The following is a 25,469-nucleotide window of genomic DNA, read 5'->3' on the forward strand; positions in this document are numbered from 1 at the left end:
CACCCCATTCAGCTTCCTGAATGATCTGGAGCTTATCCAGTTCCAGCTCCAGGTCCTTAACACGGATTGTTAGAAGCTGCAGCTGGATGCACTTCTTGCAGGTGTGATGTTTTTATGTTCCCAGATGCTATGGTAGGATTTGAGCTATTCTCTCCCAAATTAGTAATCGAAATATCTGGATTCTAGTTGTTGAGCAATTTTGCTATTTGCATGCCTTCGGATGAGACAATTGGAAGTATGGTGTTATGTTAACACTATGATATTCTCAAGGCAAATGAAAATATTGTTCATGCAGTTATACACTACTTATTGACATTGTACTTCATTGTGTAACTTGTTCCTCTCTTTGAAGTGGCAATGCCCCTGAAACCTGACGTAGCCTGTTCATGACTGGGTGATGAGATTGAGTGTAATTATTAAGAAGCAATTGGCTGCATGGCACAGTTTTTCATCAAAGTTTCCAAAAGGATTACCACCCTCCGTTGACCAATATTATTTTTGTCATTTTATCACACCAGGTTTCACCATACAGCTATGTATCATTCTGGGCTTTGTCCTGCCTAAGTACTTGATTAAAACTCTTAATTATTGAAAAGAAATGACGACATTGTCACTTTTTATAGATGGGGTCTGACCTGTTGAGTATTTGCACCATTTTCAGTTTGGGTTTCGGATATTCAGCATTTATGAATTTTGTCTTTGTAAAAGGATTATATTAATATTTTTTCTTATTTAAATCCCAGTACAAAGAAGGTGCAGCCATTAACATCATTCTGTTTGAGTGTGCAACAAAATGAACATTTTTATTTTTTAAGGTGACACTACAGTGTACCAAATACCAAATCTTCATTGGTCAGCTGATTTCAATGGTGCAGTGTCTTTAACGTGGAACAAGCCAGAGAATATAAGACCAGCATGTGCCTACATTGTTTCCTACAGGTATCAATCCTGTTTTATAAATGCTTTCTTTCCCAGTGTTATTAAATAAAATTGAAAGTTCTGGCTTATTCAGTTCTCAATTATTTTTGTACCTTATCTTTCTAGTTTGTGTTTGAGCCCTAACTAATGGTTTTCAAAGATTCAAAGTGTGTATGCAATATACAACCCTGAGAATTTGTTTTCCTGCACCTAGCCATGGAACTCCATGGAACCCATTCAAAAGAAAATCAAACACCCAAGCGCAAAACAAAAGAACAATTTGCGCAAACGGCAAAAAACAAGTGAATAGCGCACAGAGTATTAAACGTCAAACTGCAGAGTCCTTGAAACAATCTAGGAATGTTCGTTTTAGTTCAGTTCAATTTGGTGATGTATCATTCATTGACTGCAAGCGGCAGAGCCAGTCTGCATCTAAGTGCCCCAATCAAAGTTGCGCAAAATAGCAATTTAGAAAAAAGTAGTCAGAAACATAATAAGAATTGCAGAGTCCTCTTAAAAATGAGTCCCCTCCACAAACTGTGCCAATCAAACCTTGCCCAAGACCCAAGACTCCTGCATCTTCCTCCGGCAGCAGCAAGTGAGAGGGTAAGGGAGTCCAGTCAAATGCGGGCAGATGGCGCTGAATACCCACTTGCCTTCCATTCATGTCCTTGTTGTTTTAAGTCTTACAATTTTACATATGATTTCATGAGTTTTCCTTATTTCTGGTAAAATTCTTCATCTGAACATTTTTATCCTCCTGTTAAAACTATCATAAATATTGATACTTAAAAGATACTTTATTTCTGGATTGAAGGATGGGGAGATTAGGGTTCAGGGTATTTTTTTTCATTCCCCAAGTCGCACTTTGCTAGGCCAGATGACGTGTGCTTCCCATTGTATAGGGTGCATTGTAAACTTTCCTTTCGTTTGTGTCTCTGATTGCTAATTAAATGAGTCGTTATCTCTGGCAGGCAACCAGTTCTGATGGTTGATCTCTATTGTGATGAATCTATAGCATTTATTCTGGCTAACATTTTAGTTTCAACCATCAGAGCTAGAAAAGATTTATTGCTGTTTAGTGCGAATATTAAACACAAAATGGCTGCTATTCTTAGCAACTGCAGTTGTGCGTATTATTAGATGTACTTAAGATCTGGCTGTATTAATTTTAATTTTCATTTTAATTTTTGAAATTTGCTTTTTGCCTCTCCAAATGAGTTACTATTAACCAGTGAGAAAAAAGCTTTAACGAGGGTTGATGCCATGGTTCTGGGATTTTTTTAAAGCATGTTATTTATTTGTTACAATGAAAGCAGGTTTTTTAAATTGTCTTTATTACAAGCATGTAATTTTTCCATAATGCTTTTCATCATACAGAGTTGTCAATTGTTAGATTTATTAATATTTTTAGAAAAATCTGGGCAATGTTGTATAGGTAACATCAGGTGGTTTGGGAAATTAAGCTAGCATTTGTGCTTACAATATTAATATGCTTACAAACTTCTTAACATCGATATTATTGGTTAGTGCCTTAATGGTTTTTTGGAGGTTCTGTGGTTATTTTTGGTCTGATATATACAGTGGATTCCGGTCAATTGCACCATCTGTTAATTGAGACAGCCACTTGTTGGGATACTCTTAAAGAACAAAAACTAATTGAGGAAATAGTTGAGATTCGCTTTGTTTATTTGGGGCACTATACTGCTTGATTGGGACAGGAGACTGTTGCCAAGCAGTTTCTAAGTCATATGCACTTGTGTGGCATTGAGACACTACACCATGGTTAAAACAAACAGATTTTAAGTAGTGTGAGTTGCATGTGTTTATTATGTTATCCATTTGGGCCTAAGGACACTGATTCAAAAACAAACTTTTGATAATTTTGTTTTTTATTTTGACTTTAAAATTTTCATACCCTTGCCAAGATGCCACAAAAAATATTTGACACTAACTGAAAAACTAGGGGTAACTGGAGTGCTGAAATCTACAATTGCATGTAGCTTTTGTGCTATTCCGGTTTCAAGTACTCAGTGTTGGAGATGCCAGAAACAGCTGGGAGTGAAAATGAAATGATTTCACTACTTTAAGTTGGGAACTCTGAAGAATTTGAAAGTCAGAATCGGAATTTGGTTTGATATCCCCGGCATATGTTATGAAATCTGTTGAGTGGCAGCAGTACATTCCAATTCATAACAATAAAAACTGAACTACAGCAAGTATATTCAAATATATTAAACAGAATTAGTCCAAAAAAATAGTGAGGCACTGTTCATGGGTTCATTGTCCATTCAGAAATTTGATGGCAGAGGGGAAGAAGCTGTTACTATACCTCCTCCTTGATGGTATTAGTATGAAGAGGGCATCGCTCCTTGAAGATGTCCTGGATACTGTGGAGGCTAGCACCCTTGATGGAGCTCACTGCATTCACAACTTTCTGCAGCATCTTTTGAGAGCTAGAGTGCTCCATGGTACGTCTGTAGAAAGTTGTGAGTGTCTTAATGTCTTTAATGTACCAAATCTCCTCAAACTCCTAATGAAATATTGCCGTTTCTTTGCCCTTTTTAGTAGCTGCACCTACATGTGGGTCATGGATAAATCCTCAGATGTTGACACCCATGAACTTGAAATTGCTGTCTCTTTTGCACTTTTCATCCCTCTGAGGACTGATGAGTGTTCCCTTGTCTTTCCCTTTCTGAAATCATCTTGAATGTCACAATGAAAATGAAGATTTGGAGAATGCAATCATAGAAAGTATTCTATCAAAACACAAAGGTGGGAAATGTGAAGATGAGGGAGGTGATGAAAATGACACATCTGAACTTGAGCAAGTGGCTACACAAGATGTCAGAAAATTTATAGCTGGATTGCGACACTACTTCATGCAGGAAGGCAATGAAGGCAGTCCATTATCTGCACTAGGTGTCTGCGTTGATTTTTATTTTCTTTTATAGTCAATCAAAAGAACACGACAATGTGCACTGGATTGAATTCCACTGTCTATTTATTAGGAACTAATACATTTTTGTTGTGTTGATTTCATATAAATACATAATTTGTTATTCAGTGAAACAGTCATTTCTTTTATTATACCTTTTTAACTATTTCCACAAAACTTTGGCTTATTGGGGCAGCTGCCAATATGCATGGTCTTGATGTGTCCTAATTAACCGGAATCCACTGTATTCACTTTTGGTTGGTTTTCTAATATAATATAGGTACTCTGTGATATCAAATAATGACAATCCTTATAATTATTTATTGTCATGGCCTTTGTTCACGGTTGCAGAAAAACAACTGACTAAATTTTATATCCCATGGATAATTGGACATTTTGTATTGCATTTTAGATAAATGTCTCAGCTGCAGAACATGTTATGTATATGGCTGAGATGGGTTAAAAAAAATTTTTGCACTTGGCAGTACTTGGAACTTTTGTAGTGGGCAGAACGGACTATTTCAAGTACATTGAGTGTTGATACTGCCTCATTCTTTATAAATGTGGTAAAATTTAAATAAAAAAAGATTCCAGAAGGATTTTGCCTGGTACAATTTTAGATCCATGGTGTGTATGGCATGTACTGAGTTTGTATTTAAATGGTATTACTGTGAGGACATTGAAAGAAAAAGACTTGAATTTCTGATAACTTTCCAGGATGTCAAAAAGCTTCACAACTAATAGCGTACATCTGATATGTAGCCATTGTTGTGATCCAGAAGTAATATTCTGTGGGTATTAAGTATCTAAAAAGGTCTCTTCCCTTTAAAAAGTGTGGAGAAATTTTTATATCTCACCCCAAGAGAGCAGACTGAACTTGAGTTTTGTATTGCATTCAAAAGACAATGCGACACTATTGATTTTATCTTTGAACCACACCAGAGAGGCCTACCTAGAATGTTATATGCAAATATCTGTAAAGGATCTTGAACCCACAGTTTTGTGACTTCGAGGCATGGGTGCTACCAACTGAGCCACAGGGTGGGAAAATGTGGTCATCCTGAGTTCTTGAAATGCAACTGCATTCGGTCATTGAGTTTGTGGGAAAGTTGATAATTATGGGAAAAGAATTATGAGAAAGCAGGTGATGGGGAGATGAGAAGGAAAGGAAGAACAGCAGTATAGTAGCTCATGTACAGCGTCCAACTTAAAAACAAAAGTCTAAAACTAGTTTTTAAAGGAAACTAATAAACACTGGAAATAGCAGATTTGTTAACCTCTGAAGAACAAAGCACTTCCATTTTGTCACAAAGGCATGAAACTTCACTTCATATTCATTGTACTACTTCAGTATATTTTTTTAAAAAATAATAATTCTGGCATTTGGTCATTTACTGTTGGATAATGTGTTTTTCTTTTTTTAGTTTGGTAGGTGGGGAATGGAAGCACGTGGAAGCTGGCAATAAAACTGCAGTTATAATAAAGGTTATGAAACCTGACACAACCTACCAGGTGAAAGTGGAAGTGCAGTGCCTAAATAAAGTCCACAAAGCTAAAGATGTTGTCATAATCCGAACACCTGAGGGCTGTAAGTAATTTTTTTCCCCTCTCTGTTCTAAATACAATCTTCCTTTGGATAATCTTGCAGAAAATTCATCATTCTGTAAAACATATTTTGATTTTGCACCTTCAGTAATGCAAAGCAGAGTCAGATATTTGACCTAATTCCCTTTTCCTGTTGCAGTAATTGGAGGAGATGATGCCAAATGTTTATGGCTCAGGCAGTGGTGTGCATTTTCTTTGCTGTATTGAAAATAACTGTGTTAACTTCATTAATGCTCAGAAGAGCTGTTGGTCAATAGAAAAGTAAAACAGGCAAATAGTTTAACTTAGCTGCTGGTGTTTGTGTAATTTTTGTGAACCTAACCTGAGGCACCCTTGACCAGTTCTACTCAAATACTACTAGATCACATTGTACAATTGGAGCTTTTGCACAAGTCTTGCTTAATTGTTCAGTTGCATCATTGTATTGTTTGCCAAAGAAAAGCACTGTGCTATTTTCAAGCCATGCTTTCTCCCAATAACTTTATTTTTGCTCCTGTGATCTAAATTAACATCTCCTATCATATAAAAGAGAAAATCTGCACTTGCTGGAAATCAAAGCAACCCACATAAAATGCTGGAGGAACTCAGCAGATCAGACAGCATCTATGAAAAAGAGTAAACAGTCGATGTTTTGGGTCAAGGCTCTTCATCGTGACTGGGGAAAAAATAGGAAGTCAGAGTAAGAAGGTGGGGGGGAGGGAAGGAAGAAATACAAAGTAGTAGGTGATGGGTGAAACTGGGGGTGGGGGAAGGGATGAAGGAAGAAATGAAAAGCTGGGAATGGGAAATGGTGAAGGAGAATAGGGGCTTGACTCCCCCCCCCACCATCATTCCCCCGTTCCTGTTTTCCCCCTCTCGTCTCATCTTTTTACCTGCCCATATCTCCCTCAAGTGCTCCTCCCCTTCCCTTTCTTCCATGGCCTTCTGTCCTCTCCTATCAGATTCCCTCTTCTCCAGCCCTATAGTTCTTTCACCAATTGACTTCCCAGCTCATTCCCCCTCCCCTCTCCTAGTTTCACCGATCACCTATTACCTTTTTTTCTTCCTCCCTGCTCTCCCCCCTCCCCCCACCTTATTCTAACTCCTCATCTTTTTTTTCCCAGTCCTGATGAAAGAGCTCAGCCTGGAACATCGACGGTTTATTTTTTTCCATAGATGCCACTTGGTTTGCTGAGTTCCTCCAGCATTTGTGTGTGTTGCTTGGATCTGCCATCATTTACAGTATTTCTGTCTTTTTGCATGCTATTATGCTAGAGAAAATGCTAAGTTTTTGTTACTATTTATTTTCCCTTGTGTCTGCTCCTGTAGCTGTCTTGTGCTAATGAAGATGCCATGATTTGTTTATCTCATAGCTTCATTTTCCTTTGTTCTCTTTGCTAAGTCACTAAAATATTGTTAGTTTTTATTTAGAATTTTATGACTGCTTAACCACCTCACAAAGACATTGTTATCTGAACAAATTTCATTCCACACAGGCAGAAATTCCAATCGATGAACATGAAGTTGGTCAAAGAGGCAGTTTTTACATAATGTGGAAGGAGCATTGAAAAGCAAACAGATCAAAGAAAAGAGGCTTGAGTTTAAGAGTATATCTAACTAAAAGCCCTTTTATATTTTAGGTGATTTTTAGAATGATCTAGATTGAGGACTGTATATTAACTAGGGAGGGTAGAAAGCTAAGAAACGACCAAGGATTGGCTCTGTCAATTAAAGATGGAGAGAAAATAGAGAGGGGTGAGCTATGTTCTGGAAACTAAAAGGTAAAAAGGTTTTGGTAGCAATGTGAAATAATAGCAAAGATCTCCTAATGCAGTAATCACTAGATTACATTCAATGTCACGTGCTAGTGCATAAAGGAGTATGAAGATGGGTCAGATGAATGAATGGCTAAAGCGATGATGCAAAAAGTAGGACTTTATATTTCTGAATCATTGCAACCTTTCTGGGAAAGTTGGAACTTGTGCAGCCAATTTGGCTGCATCTGGATTGTGAGGGTTCAGCAGGGTATTGGGGGCTGGCTGGCAGAGGGGGAAAGGGTTTGCTTGAAATGCTGAAGGATTTCAACTAATTTTGGCAGGGGAGTGGGACTCAGATTAGAATTACTGTATAGGATGATGAACAGGCAAATAAAGAATAAAAATTCATTTTCCGGGGACTTTGAAGGAATGCAAGGCTCAGTTGCATCTGCTGTATTTTAAGACATGGAATTTCACAAGTAAGGCTGGTGAACTGTGAGCAGTAATTAAAAATATTGGAATATGATTGCTACTACAAAAATGTGATTGAAAGATCGTCAGGACTGGTAACATTCCAGAATCTACACGTCAGTTGTGAAAGAGGTGGTGGCATTGCCCAGTGATCCAAGTATCCATTACAGCAGTGAGGATATCAGCAAAGGTTTTTCAAATGAGGCCATGTGGATGGACCATAGAAGCAAAAATGGGAGCAATCATTTTGTTGGGGACATAAAACGGGTCTCCAAACAGTCAGTGCAAGATGAGTAGACATAAGTGACTTAGACAAGTTATAGGAATAATAGGAAATAACAGACAACTTCACTAGTATTAATTGGGGTCACCTTGATGGAGAAACTTAGAGGAGGCAGAATTTTTAAAGTGTATCGAAAGAGCTTTGTGTACCAGTACTTAAATATTCATACTGGAGAAAGCATGATACCAGGTAGAATTGTAGAGTATGTGGGCAAGTGCTGGGAGTGCCAGTAGGGGGAATAAATTTGGAGGTGATGACTATAATTATTTTAAGAACAAAGATGAGGATGGACTGGAAATTCAAGTTCTGAAATGAGTGAAGACTGATTTCAATGTGAATAGACTGGACCTGGCAAAGTAGATTTAGAGCAGTAGCATTGAGGTAGGTCAGCAAGTGATCAGTGGGGGGCACTCAAAAGTTGAATAGAATTTGAGGTCTAGATGTTCCCTTAATGGTAAGGTCAGCAAGCTTAATGAAGTCTGGGTATCAAGGTTCTGAGAAATAAAAGTGGGGTGGGGATGGGGGAAAGTAGCTTAGTGCAGTTTTGGCAAATTGAAAGCAGGTATAGACCTACAGGAATACGTAGGAGGGTGATTAAAACAGTTGGTTTATTATTGTTACTTGTACAGAGATAAAGTGAAAAGCTTTGTTTTACATGCCATTCAGACCATTCCAAGTATAGGTGCATTGATGTAGAACAAAAGAAGCAGCGTGCAAAATGGAGAATATAATTCAATAGTTCCACTTAATATCAGAGAATGTATACAATATACAACATGCAATTCTTACTCTCCACAGACATCTTTGAAACAGAGGAATACCCTTAAAGAACGAATGACAAAAGCTTGAGAACCCCAAAGCCCTCTGCCCTCCTCCCACACGCAAGCAGCATCAACCCTCCCCTCCCCCACTTATTCTTGCATAAAGCTTCAGCATTCCCATAACCCTCCATTCCAGCAACAACCCCCAAAGAGAGACCATGGTCTACAGTGCATCAAAGACTAACCGTTTACTTCAGTATTTTCTGTCTGTCTCTCTCACAACAGATATCACTCCTTCCACAGCAAGAGTAGAAACAACAGTCAGTCTGAAGCATTGCTTTTTATTGAGTTCCTCGACTGAAGAATCAGCAGCAGTCTCCCCTCAGCATCCAGAGAGAGAGAGAGTGAATATGATGTTATAGTTATATGGATAATGCAGTGAGAGATAAAGTGGCAGTCATAAACATGTCAAAGTGGCAATCTGTGTGTGGGGCTAGAGGATGTAGATGAGGTCTTCAGTGAATAATTCTCATTTGGGGCCATTGTGGAGAAGAGCCTTGTTGAAGTAGGGGGACAGTGGAATTTCAGAAAAATTACCATTTGCAAATGAGATGTTAGATGTTTGGTTTGTGTTTTTTTTTGAAGGTTTGGGGATAAATCACTAGGGCCTGACGAAAGGTATTCAAGGCTGCAATGGAGGTGACCAAAGTGGTACTTTTATTTGTGTAGAGCCATTGGTGGGGGGAGAAAACAAATGATTACAAAGTGATGAATCTTCTCATCAGTGGTAGAGAACATATTGGGAACCTTCTGAGTGACAGGATTAATTTGCATTTGGAAAGATGGAATGATCAAGGATGAACAAAGATAACTACTATCAGTCTTTCTGTGTAACTAATTTGAATCGCTATTTCAGAAAGATCATGCATGTCTATGAGTGTAGTGTAGTTGATCTACATGGTCTTCAGTGAAAACTGTGATAAAGTCTCATGTAGGAGATGTTACAAGTTCATCATATCCAGAGCATTTGGCAAATTGGATCCATATATCCATATACAAAATTGGATCCATCCGGCTGCTGTCTCCTCCCCAAGTCGATAACCTGCTCCTTGGTCCTGCTGACATTGAGTAAGAGGTTGTTGCTATGGCACCCAACCAGATTTTCAGTCTCCCTACCACATGTTGCACATACTGACCTGTTACCAACACCTCTCGCCTCACCCCCCCCGCCCCCACCCCCGATTCAGCTTACAGCAGTGGTTTTGCTAACAAACCTGAATATGGCAGTGGAGCTGTGCTCAACCACACAGTCGCAAAGCGAGTAAAGCAGGGACTAAGCACACAGCCTTGTGGTGCACATGTGCTGATAGAGACTGTTCAGAGACTGTTAAGCAGACACTACCGCCAACCCAAACTGATTGGGGTCCAGAAGTGAGGAAACGGAGGATGCAATTGCACAAGGATGTATTATTGAAGCCTAGGTCTTGAAGCTTATTGGCTAGCTCCAAGGTGGATGACGGTACCCAATACCAAGCTGTAGTTCACAAAGAGCATCCCAATATATGCAACTTTGCTGTCCACATGTTCCAGGGTTGAGTAAAGAACCAATGAAATGGCATCTGCTATGGACCTGTTGCTCTGATAGGCAAATTGGAGTGGATACAAGTTGCTTCTCAGGCAGGAGTTGATATTTTCATTACTGACCTCTCAAAACACTTCATCACTGTGGATTTACAGTGGCATGCAAAAGTTTGGGCACCCCTGGTCAAAATTTTTGTTACTGTGAATAGATAAGTGAGTGGAAGATGACCTGATCTCCAGAAGTCATAAAGTTAAAGATGAAACATTTTAAGCAAGATTAGTGTATTATTGTTTTGTACAATTTTAGAGTAGGGGGGGAAGGAAAGGAGCACCACGCAAAAGTTTGGGCACCCCAAGAGATTAGAGCTCTCAGATAACTTTTACCAAGGTCTCAGACCTTAATTAGCTTGTTAGAGCTATGGCTTGTTCACAGTCATTGTTAGGAAAGGCCAGGTGATGCAAATTTCAAAGCTTTATAAATACCCTGACTCCTCAAATCTTGTCCTAACCATCAGCAGCCATGGGCTCCTCAAGCAGCTGCCTAGCAGTCTGAAAATTAAAATAAATGATGCCCACAAAGCAGGAGAAGGCGATAAGAGAGCAAAGTGTTTTCAGGTAGCCGTTTCCTGAGTTCATAATGTAATTGAGAAATTGCAGTTAACATGAATGGTGGAGGTCAAGTTGAGGTCTGGAAGACCAAGAAAACCTTCCAAGAGAACTGCTCATAGGATTGCTAGAAAGGCAAATCAAAACCCCTGTTTGACTGAAAAAGACCTTCGGGAAGATTTAACAGACTCTGGAGTGGTGGTGCACTGTTCTACTGTGCAGCGACACCTGCACAAATATGACCTTCATGGAGGAGCCATCAGAAGAAAACCTTTCCTGCATCCTCGCTACAAAATTCAGCATCAGCAGTTTGCAAAGGAACATTTAAATACACCTGATGTATTTTGGAAACAAGTCCTGTGGACTGATGACGTTAAAGTAGAACTTTTTGGCCGCAATGAGCAAAGGTATGTTTGGAGAAAAAAGGGTGCAGAATTTCATGAAAAGAACACCTCTCCAACTGTTAAGCACGGGGGTGGATTGATCATGCTTTGGGCTTGTGTTACAGCCAGTGGCATGGGGGAACATTTAATTGGTAGAGGGAAGAATGAATTCAATTAAATAACAGCAAATTCTGGAAGCAAACATCACACCGTCTGTGAAAAAAGCTGAAGATGAAAAGAGGATGGCTTCTACAACAGGATAATAATCCTAAACACACCTCAAAATCCACAATGGACTACCTCAAAAGGCGCAAGCTGAAGATTTTGCCATGGCCCTCACAGTCCCCGACCTAAGCATCATCGAAAATCTGTGGATAGACCTCAAAAGAGCAGTGCATGCAAGACAGCCCAAGAATCTCACAGAACTAGAAGCCTTTTGCAAGGAAGAATGGGTGAAAATCCCCCAAACTAGAATTGAAAGACTTAACGGGCTACAGAAAGCATTTACAAACTGTGATACTTGCCAAAGTACTGACCATGCATACTGACCATACTGACCTTTTCCTTTTTTGTTATTTTGAAACTAAAAGATGGAAATAAAAAAAGTAATCTTGCTTAAAATATTAAAGAAATGTGTCATCTTTAACCTTATGCCTTTTGGAAATCAGGTCTTCTTTTACTTAGCTATTTACAGTAACAGAAATTTTGACTGGTGTGCCCAAACTTTTGCATGCCACTGTAAGTACTACTGGACAATAGCTATTGAGGCAGGTTACTGCATTCATCTTGGGCAACAGTACAAGTGATGTGTGCTTGAAGCAGGTGTGTACCTCAGATTGGTGAAGCAAGAGATTAAAGGTCTCAGTGTACACACCAGTCAGTGGATCAGCACAGGTGTTTAGTATTTGGCTGGATACCCTGTCTGGGGCATATGCTTTTTGTGATTCACCCACCTGAAGTCTGCTGACGCATCAGCCTCAGACTGAAATCACAGGATCATCAGGGGCTGTGGGAGTTTGTGGTATGCAGAGAAGTTCAACTTCCCTTCATCTGGTCAAAGCGAGCATAGAAGACATTTAAGCATATCTGGAAGCAAAGCTCTTTTGTCACTTGATTTATATCATCGGTATTCTGAATATGAATGTAGGAGGTATAATTAATGAATTTGCAGATGAGCATGAAGGTTGGTACTGGGTTTGATGAGTGATCTTCAGTTATTGAATTATATTGATGTCAAAAATAGGAGAGAAATAGCAGATGACATTTTATTCTGAAAAAGTGATGCATTTTAGCAGGATTAATAATGCTAGGGTTTACAATGAAAGAAGAATAGGACCCGAGGAAGTTCTGAGGAACAGGTGTACTTTAGTGTGTGTCCAAGTGTCCCTGAATATAACAGCATGGAGCTAAGATAGTCAGAAGACGTGGGATACTCACTTCCATTAAACAAGGCATAGAATATAAGAGCAGAGAGATTCAATGTTATAAATCGTAGGTTCGCCACAGCTGGAGAATTGTGTGTGCTTCTAGTTTCTCCATAGAAGCAGTGTAAGGTTGTCTTCCAGTGCAGATGGCACCAGCATACAATGTTACCTCAGTCGACATCTTCCAGGTAGCTGTGACAATGACTTGTATGCCTGTTTTTTCACCTTAAATGTGTTTTTGGGACTATTCGAGTCTGTGATTTACAGTTTGGGGATCGTTTGAGTGATCTGGCACTTTGCTGTCTCTGAGAACATTCCAGGAAGGAAGCACGGACTTAATGCGAAGAAACTTCGAAACTGGGTGTGAGCCGATGTTGAACTCTATTTCACCGGCTAAAGAGTCCATTAATCACTGATTAAAGCATTGAGGAAGATTGAGACATTGAGGCGAATGTGGAGGGCGAGCAAGAGTTCTGCAAAAGAACTGACTTCTTTTTGATCGCTGCCAGAGAAGGAGTCTGAGTGACCTATTGCTGTGGCAGGCGGTTAGGCCTCTTTCCCTCGTGTGGTGTCCTTTTTGATGAAAGTTGGTGATATCAGAGGAGGTTATCATGGTTCTGCGTTTGGGGATTGGATTGATGTGTATGTGGACTATGGACTTTTTCCGACTTCTGTGTTTTAATTGCCTGTTCGTTTTCTGTTTTGTTGTGCAAGGGTGTTCGGGGTTGATGTTCTGTTTTTTTGCGTGAAGGAGAGAGGGTTTTTTGGTGGGGTCCACTGTTCCTGTTCCCTTCTTTTGGGGTGGGCGGTGTTTTGGGGGTTAATGATCAGGATGCTATTCTCTTTTGTATGTGGGGTGGGGAGGTTGGGTTTGATGTTTCTCTCTGAATGACTTTCATGTTCTTTTGTGGCTGTCTGGAAAAGACAAATTTCAGAGTTGTGTATGGATACATGCTTTGATCATTAATGAACTTTTGAACCTTATGGAGAATTTGCAGAGGAGATTTACTAAGATTTTGCCTGGGGTTGGAGCATTTCATCCTCGAGGAGAAACTAGATAGACTGGATTTGTTCTTTTGAACAGATTTTAACAAATCTCAACAGATTTTATGCAAACATGTCCAAAGATTGTTGTGATATGATTTTGCAATGTAGGGATGTACCCTTTGATTTTGGAATTGAGATATATTCACATCAGTGAGTAACTGAAGGGTGAATAATATAATGTAATTTTTTCAGGTCATAGAATTTTATAAGTTAATGGCACAGGTGAAGGTCATTCACATCAGGAAAAAGTGTTTGGCTGTTTTCACAGACTTGAGAATTGTCTGTAATGTTGGAGTTTACGGTACTTCAATAGTTGTGCAAATACTTGTATTAAGGATTTGTACCTCAATTACCTTTTAGTGGGGAGAGATAATTGCAGAGCCCTCTGTCCTTTTGATTACAGGTAACTTTCTTCAACATCCATCTATCCATTACTTGACAGCTTTATCCCCAGTGTGAAATTCTTTTTCTTCTTTTCTGTTCATTTTTTTTTAGCTCATCATAATTTGTGCATCTTAATCCTTGGCTCATGTGTTCCAAAGTAAACTAACCCAGCCTAGCCAAATTCTGCTGTTGACTAAAATTATTCAGTTTTTGCAATATCGTGAATTTTCGATGCTATCACATTCTACCTCTGTTTCTCCAGATTCAGCTTCTGGAGAAGCAGTTTGCATGAACTCAGAGTGAAGACGAGATGTTGTCATAGCAATACAATTCTGTTATCTTTTATGGAATTCCTGTCAAAGACCATGATTATGCACTGTTGTACTGGGAAAATATTGACCATTGTTCATCATTGATTTGATGAAAAGAAGAATCAGTTCTTCCTTTCAATTCTTGTGAAACTTCCGTAAGATATTCTTCAGTCTTTAACAATGAAGAAGGTGAATTCAAATATTTTTAATATCATTTCGTAAATTCATTTTCTTTGCAGTACCTGATCCACCTCAAAATCTCCATTTATCTTATACTGAAGAGTATACTATATTCGCCCGATGGAGCCCCCCTATCAATGCACATGGTTTGATTCGGGAATACGTTGTAAGTTTTCACATACCTTTTTAATAAAATTACATTTTTTTAAAAAAAAGCTGAGTTTTCCTGCAGTCTTTACATTGGGTTTTCATGATTGGGCCCCTTTTTGTTTATTTTCATCTTTAGCATTAGTATTAAAAGCTGGAATATTTGAAAGATCTGTTTCTTAGTAGTCTTTGTTGTAAAATACTGTGAATGTGTTTCCTTTCCAAATATCCCAGGTAGGACTTTTCCAGTAAACATTAGAGCCCAAGGGAGTGTTGAGGGACAGAGGGATTTAGGAGTACACATACTTAGTTCCCTCAATAGCATCACAGGTAGATAGAAGGCAGCATTTGGTCAGGGGAGTGAATACAGGAGTTGGGATGTTATACTGGAACTGTGCAAGACTCAAGGCCTTAAATTATAGGGAGAGGGTGGGAAGGTTAGAAATTTATGCTCTACGAGCATAAGAAACTGAAAGTTGACCTGATAGAGATGTATAGAATCATGGGTGAATACATACAGTATTTTTCCCAAGGAAAGGAAGTCAAAAACTGGAAGGCATAGCTCCAACGTGAGAAGGGAAAGGTTTGTATATAAAATCTTCTGGTACATTTTCTCCTATTTTATCTAATTCTATTCTTATCCATGCCGGTTTATCTTTCTGAAAAAAAGATGCAATAAATCTAAGTTGATTTGCTTTATAATAATTCTTAAAATTTGGAAGTTGTAATCCTCCTAGATCAAATTTCCATGTCAATTTTTCCAACGATATTCTGGACATCTTACCTTTCCAGAGGAATTTCCTCAGATATTTGTTTAACTCTTGAAAAAACTTCTGGGGTAATTGTATTGGTAGTGATTGAAATAAATATTGTAATCTAGGGAATATATTCATTTTTATAGTATTTACTCTACCTATTAATGTTATTGGTAATGCCATCCATTTTTCAAGATCTTCCTGAATTTTTTTCAAAAGTGGTAAGTAATTTAATTTGTATAAGTTTTTTATATCATTATCAACTCTTATACCTAAATATTTTATACCATTTGCTGGCCATCTAAATTGAGTTATTAATCGACATTGATTATAATCTCCTTTAGTAAGAGGTAAAATTTCACTTTTATCCCAATTTATTTTATAACCCGATATTTTCCCATATTCTTCTAGTCTATAAGATAATTTGCATAGTGAATGTAATGGATCTGTTAAATAAATTAGAACATCATCAGCAAATAAATTAATCTTATACTCTTCCTGATTAACTCTGAAACCCTTAATATCTGGGTCCATTCTGATTAATTCAGCTAGTGGTTCTATTGCCAACACAAACAAAGCAGGTGATAGTGGGCAACCTTGCCGAGTTGATCTTGTTAACTGAAATGATGTTGAAATTTGACCATTTGTCACTACTTTAGCTTTGGGATTAGTATTTAAGGTTTTAATCCATTTTATAAATGATGTTCCTAATCCATATTTTTCCAATACCTTAAATAAAAAATCCCATTCCAATCTATCAAATGCTTTTTCTGCATCTAAAGCAACCGCCACACTCATTTCCTCCCTCTTTTGTGCTAAATGGATTATACTAAATAACCGAGTTACATTATCTGCTGATTGTCTATTTTTAATAAATCCTGTTTGATCCATATGCACTAATTTTGGTAAGCATTTAGATAATCTATTAGATAAGATTTTTGCTATTATTTTATAATCGGTGTTTAATAAAGAAATAGGTCTATATGATGCTGGTTTTAAAAGATCTCTGTCTTTTTTTGGCAATACTATTAAAATAGCTGTTGAAAAAGATTCTGGAAGTTTATGCGTTCTTTCCGCCTGATATATTAACTCCATAAAAGGAGGAATTAATAAATCTTTAAACTTTTTATAAAATTCAGGTGGAAAACCATCTTCTCCTGGAGATTTATTACAAATGGGAATCTAAATGGATACGGGAAAAGAAAGAATCTCCTATATTAAAACATTTGATTGATTTATGGAATAAGATAAATGTTGATGATGAGATAAAAAAATCTTTATTAGCAAAGAAATCTTTAATTCAAAATAGACTTATTCCTTTCACAATGGACAATCAACTTTTATATAATTGGATTCAAAATGGGATTAGATATATAGGGAATTGTTTTGAAGGAGGTATATTAATGTCATTTGATCAATTAAAGAATAAATATAAAATATCAAACAACACTTTATTTTGTTACTTTCAATTAAGGGCTTATTTAAGAGAAAAATTAGGTCAAACAATGTTATTGCCGAAATCTAATGAAATAGAAATTTTAATTCAAAAAGGAAATATCAAAAAATTTATATCTTGCATGTATAATTTGATTCAAAGACAGGTAATTAAGCAAGGAGTCCATAAGTCAAGACAAAAATGGGAAAGTGATTTGAATATTAAAATTGAAGAAACAAATTGGTCAAGACTATGTCTTGACAGTATGACAAATACAATAAATGTTCGGTTAAGATTAATGCAGTATAATTTTCTACATCAATTATATATTACACCACAAAAAATAAAAAAATTTAATCCAAATTTATCGGATCAGTGTTTCAGATGTAACCAGGAAACTGGTACTTTTTTACATTCGACATGGTCTTGTTCTAAAATTCAACCTTTTTGGACAAATTTAAGACTTTTACTGGAACAAATTACAGGAACACAACTTCCTCATAATCCAATATTATTTTTATTAGGTGATATTGAAGGGATAAAACCGAAACTCAAACTAAATAAGTATCAGAAAGAATTTATAAAAATTGCACTGGCAGTAGCCAAAAAAGCTATTGCAGTTACTTGGAAATCGGATACACATTTAAGTATAGATTCTTGGAAGAAAGAAATCTATGGTTGTATTCCATTAGAAAAAATTACTTATAATTTAAGAGATAAATATGAAACATTTTTGAAAATTTGGAGCCCTTATTTACAAAAGACAGGATTAAATATATAGATGCTTTGAAGATGAAACAATTGGTTATTAGGGGAAAGAAATAAATATACATATTAAAATTATTACAAATTCCATGGAGCATGTGGAGATCTTCCAATAACCAGGCTTTCTTTCTTTCTTTCTTTCTTTCTTTTTTTTTCTATAGGGCAGTTAGGGGGGAGGGGTTAAGGGGAGGGGGTATGGGTTATATACATTGTTTTTTCATACTTTGTAATCATTTAAAAATGCAATAAAAAAAGTTTAAAAAAAAAAGAGAAGGGAAAGGTTTAAAATGGGCCCAAGGGGAAATTGCTTTACACAGAGGATGGTGTGTCTATGGAATGAGCTGTCAGTGAAAGTGATTTAGGCACGTACAGTAATAACATTTAAAAGACATTTGGACTGGTGTATGGATAGGATAGGTTTAGAGCAGGGGTTCATTACCTGGGGTCCTCGGACCCCTCTTTTAATGGTAGGGGGCCATGCAATTTTTTTTTTAAAAAATTGAGAACCTGTGGCTTAGAGGGATATGTACCAAATGGGGAAAATGGACTAGGTTAGATAGGCATCTTGGTCTGCATAGACAAGTTGAGCCAAAGGGCCTGTTTCTGTTCTGTACTACTCTGTGATACCACAAATTCCATTTTGAGCTGTAATGAAAGCTTTGCATGTTTGTAATTAAGTTCTATTGATTTGGGAGAAAAAAAAGTTCTAACTTAATTTAATAAAGGATTGCATGTCATTTCGAGTGTAGAATGGTGCATTTCCAGAGAATTACAACAATTCTCTTTAATATGGAGTGTTGACTGGAAATATAATCATTCCACTGTGACCTTTTCTAATGCCTATTGATACTCAATTCTGAAAAGGCTATACTTTGTGATCTTTTCCTGACAACCCTTCTTCTTTCTCCCCCCTCCCACTCCCTAACATGCTTTCCCAAATACCTAACCAGGTGGAATATGCCCAAGATGGAGTGGAAGAATGGACTTCACTGAAAAGTCTTGAATGCCAGAAAAATATCTCGAATCTGGAGATAAACATTTCGTACAGAGTCAGGGTGAGTAGAATACATTTACTGTCCAGTAAGTTGATCGCTGAAGTTGCATTGTTTTCAAATGTGTTTAAAGTATAGTATATCCAAAAGTAGCTTTACAAATTTCATTAAAAATTAGTGTCAAATTAGTTTCCATATTCATGCTTTGCATATGCAAGTGGCAGAGACTCGAGCTGTGATTCCCTGCTTGGCTATTCTTATTGAATGGTGGAACAAACTCCTACTCTTATTTCTGTTCTTCACCCCAGCTGTTTTGCATAAATGATAGAAATCATTAATCCCTTAACATCCACAAAGTTATTTATTTGGACATCATCAAGCCCTTCAAGGTCCCACATGGTATTCTGGTCTGGAAGACTAGGCCTCATGAAATCTGGGGAGAGCTAGTTAGCTGGGTTCAAAATTAGCTTAGAGGTAAGAAGCAGAGGGTGATGGTCAAAAGGTGTTTCTCAGAATGAAGGCCAGTGACTAGTGGTTTTAAAATGAGATTAAGATTAGCTTTATTTGTTGAATGTTCATCCAAATATACAGTGAAATGCGTTGTTTGTGTCAATGACCAACACAGTCCAAGGATGTGTTGGGGACAGCCCGCAAGTGTCACCATGGTTACAGCGCCACCAAAGCATTCCCACAACTTAATTGCACATCTTTGGTATGTGGGAGGAATTGAACTCGCATTGGTGGTGCTGTGAAACGTTACACGAACCAGTGGGCACCCATCCCGCATGGTTTGCCACAGGGCTCAGTGTTATTTGTTATTTATATAAATGATTTGGATGTGCGTGCACAAAGGTTGATCAGAAAGTTTGTGAATGATATACTAAAAGGTATTGTTTATTGTGAAGAAGATATCATGGATTACAGTGGGATCTTGATCAGTTAGTAAAGTGGGCTGAGGATTGGCAAATGGATTTCAATACAGTTAAGTGGAGGGGATGAATTTTCAGAAAATTAAATCAGAGTAGAACCTGTACTATAACTGGTAGGCCACTAAGGAGTATAATGGAACAGAGGCTCCTGGATGCCTAGTTCATTTGAAAGCAGTGTCACGGGTAAGTGGAAAAGGCATTTAGCATACTGCTGTTCATCAGGCAGAGCATTAAGTATAGTAGTTGGGTCATAATGTTGCAGTTGTACAAGTTGTTGGTGAGGCTGCATGTGGAGTACAGCATATAGATTTGATCATCTTGTTATAAGAAGGGCATGGCTAAACTGGGGGAAAAGTGCAAGAAAGATTTTTTGGGGATGTTGTCAGGACTCAAGGGCCTGAGTTATAGGGATCTTGTTCCATATAATCACCAAGCTCAGTCTTATTCTTTCATATGCAGGAGAATGAGGAGGGACCATATAGAAATGTTTAAAATTATGCGAGGCACAGATAAGTTGGATGGTAAGTAATTTCTTCCGGATAGGGGAGTCCAAAACTAGGGGGTATAGATTTGGGGTGAGAAGGGAAAGATTTAAAAGGGATCTGAGAGGCAATGTTTTCATGCAGAGGCTGGTGATTATATGGAACAAGCTGCCAGAGCCAGTGGTTGAGGCAGGTACAATTGTGTAACTTAAGAAGCACTTGGTTAAGTGCATAATGGGGCAGGGTTTGGAGCGATATGTCTGAATGCAAGCAAATTGGACAAGCTGGGTGGGTTATGTGGTTAGCGAGGATTTGCTGGGCCAAAGAGCCTGTATCTGTTACTCTGACAAGTATATTTTGACACAACGTATGGCTGATAACCTAGGAATGAGAATTTTTAATAAATTTTGTAGTCCAGGCATCCAACAGTCTTATTTCAACCCAGCAAATTTGGCAAAGGCATGACATTATCATTCTGTGACTCAATTACATATATAAAACAACATGTATAATATTTGTAATCTGATTATCACAACATCACAAGTTTAAGAGCACTGAAATAGTCCACTTAACCCAATATGTTGGAGAAAATGCCTGATGATGGATCTTACTGAGATGGTATTTAATTTTGGCATCACTTACCTCAGTTTTTGTTAGTATTATCTGTGAGATGAACTCAACAGAATTTATTTATTAAAAAAAAATTCCAACAGATTCTAATATAATTTCTTCAATCTTTGCAGGTTGCCGCTGTTACAGGCCATGGGATAGGCAACTGGAGTGATTCGAAAACTATTACCACAAAGAAAGGAGAAGGTAGTTGCAAAGCAATGATGTACAATGCCCTTTAGTTAGCAGTCTGCTTTTGAAATGGTTGAGCTATTTTGATGTTATTAAAGTGTTAATAGATCAAAAGCACCAAGTCGGATAGTTTTAAAATCCTTGATCCTAACTCCTAGCTGACTCCTAACTCCTAGGTGACTCCTAACTGGCAGTTCAGAAATTTCCACAATTTGAGCCCTTTTTTAAAACTTATGTAAATAAAGGTGTCATGTTTTGAAGTACTTAATGATTTTATCAATCAAAGGAAAAAAACTCTTCCTCCTTGTGCAGTGATTGATCCTGGGCTTATAAGATCAACAGATCAATCGCATCAAGAAAGTTCAGACCATTATTAATATATTGTATAGGTACAATGTGTAGTACTTGGAATGATCCAAGAAAATTTACATATAGTCAGACTTTATCCTAAATTTCCCTCAGTTTACCTGACAACTATTACAAAATGTTGCAATTTATTTTTGACTTGATCTTTGAGAATAGACAGCTTAACATAAGAAATAAATTATATGATGCATCACGGTTCCTGCTAACATTTCAATATCATTTTTAATTATTTTCAATATTTTAGTTATATTAATAGGCACAAGATTATTCCTCTATGTGAAAGAAGCTGAATATGTTTTTTTGAGGTCAGCCCCCAGCACTGAAAAGTACTCATTTCATTAAGAGCCTTATTGGTAGTTCTAAAGAGGATCAACCACATAAATCTGGACTGCTCCCATTTCTATAGACTGCAGGTACCCTATTGCACACTCCCCATTCGTCCAGCTTTAATGTATCTTATCACTTCTTAGAGTGATTCCCTGCTTTTCTGGTCTCTTTGCCATATTCTTTTACCCTAATGACCATTTTCAGATCAAAATGAGCTGCTTTTAATTATTTACTGCAGCTGTATAAAACTTTGGTTAGGCTCCATTTGGGTAATCATGTACACTTCAGGTAGTCACTTTACAGTAAAGATACACTTAATGCAGAAGACATTCACTGGGATTTAGCATGTAGGATGGACAAACTTGAATTGTTTTCTCTGCAATGTCAGTGGTTGAGGGGGCAACCTAATAGAAATATATATAATTATGATAGGTATAGGCTGGGTACTTAATCAGAATTGTTTCCCAGGGTGGATATGTCAAATACAAGAGGACCTAGCTTTAAGATAAGAGGGGGAAAATTTGAAGTTGGTAAGCAAGATGAAGTCTTTATCACAGCAAGATTGGTTGATGCTTGAAATACGCTTCCAGATGAAGGAACTGGTCAAAGCATATACGTTGGCAATTTTTAAGAAGCATTTGGATAGGTACATGAGCAGACAGGAATGGATCATATGTGGCAGATGGAATAAGTTTAAATTAATATCATAATCAGAATCAGGTTTATTATCACCAGCATATGACATGAAATTTTTAACTTAGCAGCAGCCATTCAATGCAATACATAATATAGAAGAGAGAAAAAATAAACAAAGTAAAAAAAAATAACAAATAAATAAATAAATCGTTTGCAGTTTATGTATATTGAATAGATTTTAAAAAGTCCAAAAATCAGAAATGCTGTATATTTTTTTTAAAAAGTGAGGTAGTATCCAAGAGTTTAATGTCCATTTAGGAATCAGATGGCGGAGGGGAAGAAGCTGTTTTTGAATTGCTGAGTGTGTGCCTTCAGCCTTGGGCTTCTGTACCTCTTACCTGATGGTAACAGTGAGTAAAGGGCATGCCCTGGGTGCTGGAGGTCTTTAATAATGCAAACTGCCTTTCTGAGACTCCGCTCCCTGAAGATGTCCTGGGTACTTTGTAAGCTAGTGCCCAAGATGGAGCTGACTAGATTTACAACCTTTTGCATCTGCTTTTGGTCCTGTGCAATAGCCCCTTCATATCAGACAGTGATGCAGCCTGTCAGAATGCTCTCCACGGTACAACTATAGAAGTTTTTGAGTGTATTTGTTGATATGCCAAATCTCTTCAAACATTGTGAGCTGAAGTGCCTGTTCTTACACTGTACTATTTGTTCATAAGAAAAAGTAAAATTGCCCCCAATCTAGTTTGGAGTTAACATCTGAACTGTGGAATGCCATAAGCTGTTAAAGATACAGAGACTATAATTAAAATCTTTATAATAGCTCAGATTTGATAGTCAACATAACAATTTAGTGGTTGATGAATTTAAGTGAATGAATAATAATGAACGAGTAGTATTACATACAGCTGTGTACAATTGTTTGCGTAAATGTTGATTCTTGTTTTTGCATTTTCTTCATAATAGCTATTCCACCACCAACTGTTCAAGTTAAAAATTCAAAGGAAGACATGGTTATCTTGAAGCTACAGTTAGATAATAAGTTTAAGGTACATTTCATATATAACAAACATTAATAAATGCCTTTTATTAAGATTGAGTAGCTTTACAAGCTTTTTGATAATTGCACTGAACAATATGAAGTTCTATATCAGAAAGGTGAATTTTGTCAACTGTCACTTGGTGCTAAAACAGTAACCATGCTGTTCAGTTTGGATGTTCCTGTTATTTACATAATGTGTGCAAGGCATACAGATAAAGCTGCAGTATGCAAATGTCCTTTAATTTGATATGTGATGGTAATATGCAAATTCAGATTTAGTATGTTTTAGACTAGTCTATTAGTATGACATGGGAACTAACAGCCAGGACATTTTCTGGAGGTAAGTGGGGAAAGTGAGAGGTACATGGACATATTACTTGATTAGACAAATCCAGAATTTAGTTCCAATCTAATGGGAGAGTAATTAAGTGGAAGACAAAAATTCCGAGATGTAGACTGGAAGGGAACCTATAAGTTAGCTTATTGTTCTAGATAATTGTACTAGTCAGAAGTATATTTTAGTGCAGCATTGGAAAAGAAATTTACAAAATAATCTTTGTCATTTCAGGACAAGTTTATGAACTTCAGTAGAAGGTGCCTAATTTTTTTCACCATATTTCTTTTCAGGTGATCAGTTATGTGGTGGATGTGTCGTGGATGTTTGATACCCATATTAAAGAAAAGAGAACATTGACTCTTGATGGAAGAAAGACTACTTTATCTGGTATGTACCAGTGTGGATTTGCGGATACAGATAATGAAGTCGTACAAATACAAATGACTTCTCATGAAATCCATCAATTAATTTTTTCAAAGTCTTATCACTTGACTTGTGAAACCTCTTGTATTGCTTATTGCATATATTTTGGCTTGGACATCAACAGACTTAAAATAAATATTGTATGCAAACTTTCTGGCATGTATATGTACTCTCTTCAGTCTGTGAGAGGGAAGCTTGCCTCAGCTTTTTTTTTTGTTGCAATCCTTTGCCCAAAAGCTACTCAGATTAACTTGTGCATTTGATTTCCTTCAATTTACAGTAATCAGTAACATCTGCAAATACCTGAATAGTAAACTGTAAAATTTGCTCTTGGATTTCTGGTCTTTCTATCTTTCTTTTAAGATACAAATTAAAATATACTTTGAGAAAGATACTATAAGTTGTCCACATGCTACTATGACTTGGGGTCACATTCTGATCACAAATTTTTAAAAAATCTTAAATCTACAAATAATTTCAAAAGTGTAGCTGTAGTCACATTTATCAATATTTTCTAAAAATCTGCATAGCATAGTTTTATATTTCAAAAGTTTTGTGCTCTAGCTGCTACTTGGAATAATGTCTGGTCTTTTTGTTTGTATCAATGGATTCATAATTTTTATTATACAGTTCTCAATTTAACTGCTGGAACAGATTATGAGATTTCAACATGGGCTAAAACACAGAAAGGAGATAGCCCAATATACATTAAACATATTAAAACAAAAGGAACGATGCCAGCTGCTCCTAAACTTCAAGCAGGACCAATCAATCAGACTGCTGTGAACTGCAGTTGGAGTGGCCCAACTAATGTGGTAAGTGGCCTGTGTATTCTAGGCAGAACAGTTAGCTATTGTATTTATTGACCTTTTGATAGTGTTTCCATGGTTGCTGGATAAGAAACAACATAGCGTGCTTTATCCCATTCTTCTCTGAAATCCTACAGAAGACTATCTCTGCTTAATAAATGCTTAGTCCAGAAAAAATATCTTCCATATATGTAATTATTGGAGCAAACTGTTATTCCTCTGTAACCGACACAAAATGCTGGAGGAATTCTGCAAGTTAGACAGCATCTATGGAGGGGAATAAATGGTTGACATTCTGGGCCAAGGCCCTTCAGCAGGACAGAAAAGTTGGGGAAGAAGCCAGCATAAGGAGGTGTGGGAAGGAGTAGGATGGCAGCTCTACGGCCATGACAAGGCCAACTCAGCTTGGAGGAAGAACACCTCGTATTTCACCTCGTTAGCCTCCAACCTGATGGCATGAACTGTAACTAATTTCTCTAACTTCCAGAAATTTTTCCTCCCCCTCCCTTTCTCTTTTTTTCAATTCCCCATTCTGGTTACCCTCTCAGCCTTTCTCTTCTCACCTTCTCATTCCCTCCCTTTGATTCCC

The 25,469-nt window shown here is 37.3% G+C and overlaps 1 protein-coding gene across 1 annotated transcript in view; it reads left to right on the forward strand.

Moving 5' to 3' along the window:
* sorl1 (sortilin-related receptor, L(DLR class) A repeats containing) overlaps positions 1-25,469 on the forward strand; it is a 215,176-nt gene that overhangs the window by 142,558 nt on the left and 47,149 nt on the right. The window contains exons 34-41 of the mRNA XM_059956940.1: positions 816-939; positions 5,281-5,444; positions 14,688-14,794; positions 18,681-18,785; positions 20,877-20,949; positions 23,236-23,318; positions 23,939-24,035; positions 24,702-24,886. Of these exons, the coding sequence (XP_059812923.1) occupies positions 816-939; positions 5,281-5,444; positions 14,688-14,794; positions 18,681-18,785; positions 20,877-20,949; positions 23,236-23,318; positions 23,939-24,035; positions 24,702-24,886 (938 nt within the window). The remainder of the gene's footprint in view (positions 1-815; positions 940-5,280; positions 5,445-14,687; positions 14,795-18,680; positions 18,786-20,876; positions 20,950-23,235; positions 23,319-23,938; positions 24,036-24,701; positions 24,887-25,469) is intronic.

Source organism: Hypanus sabinus, chromosome X2 (genome assembly GCF_030144855.1).
Source record: "Hypanus sabinus isolate sHypSab1 chromosome X2, sHypSab1.hap1, whole genome shotgun sequence".
Classification (NCBI taxonomy): Eukaryota; Metazoa; Chordata; class Chondrichthyes; order Myliobatiformes; family Dasyatidae; genus Hypanus; species Hypanus sabinus.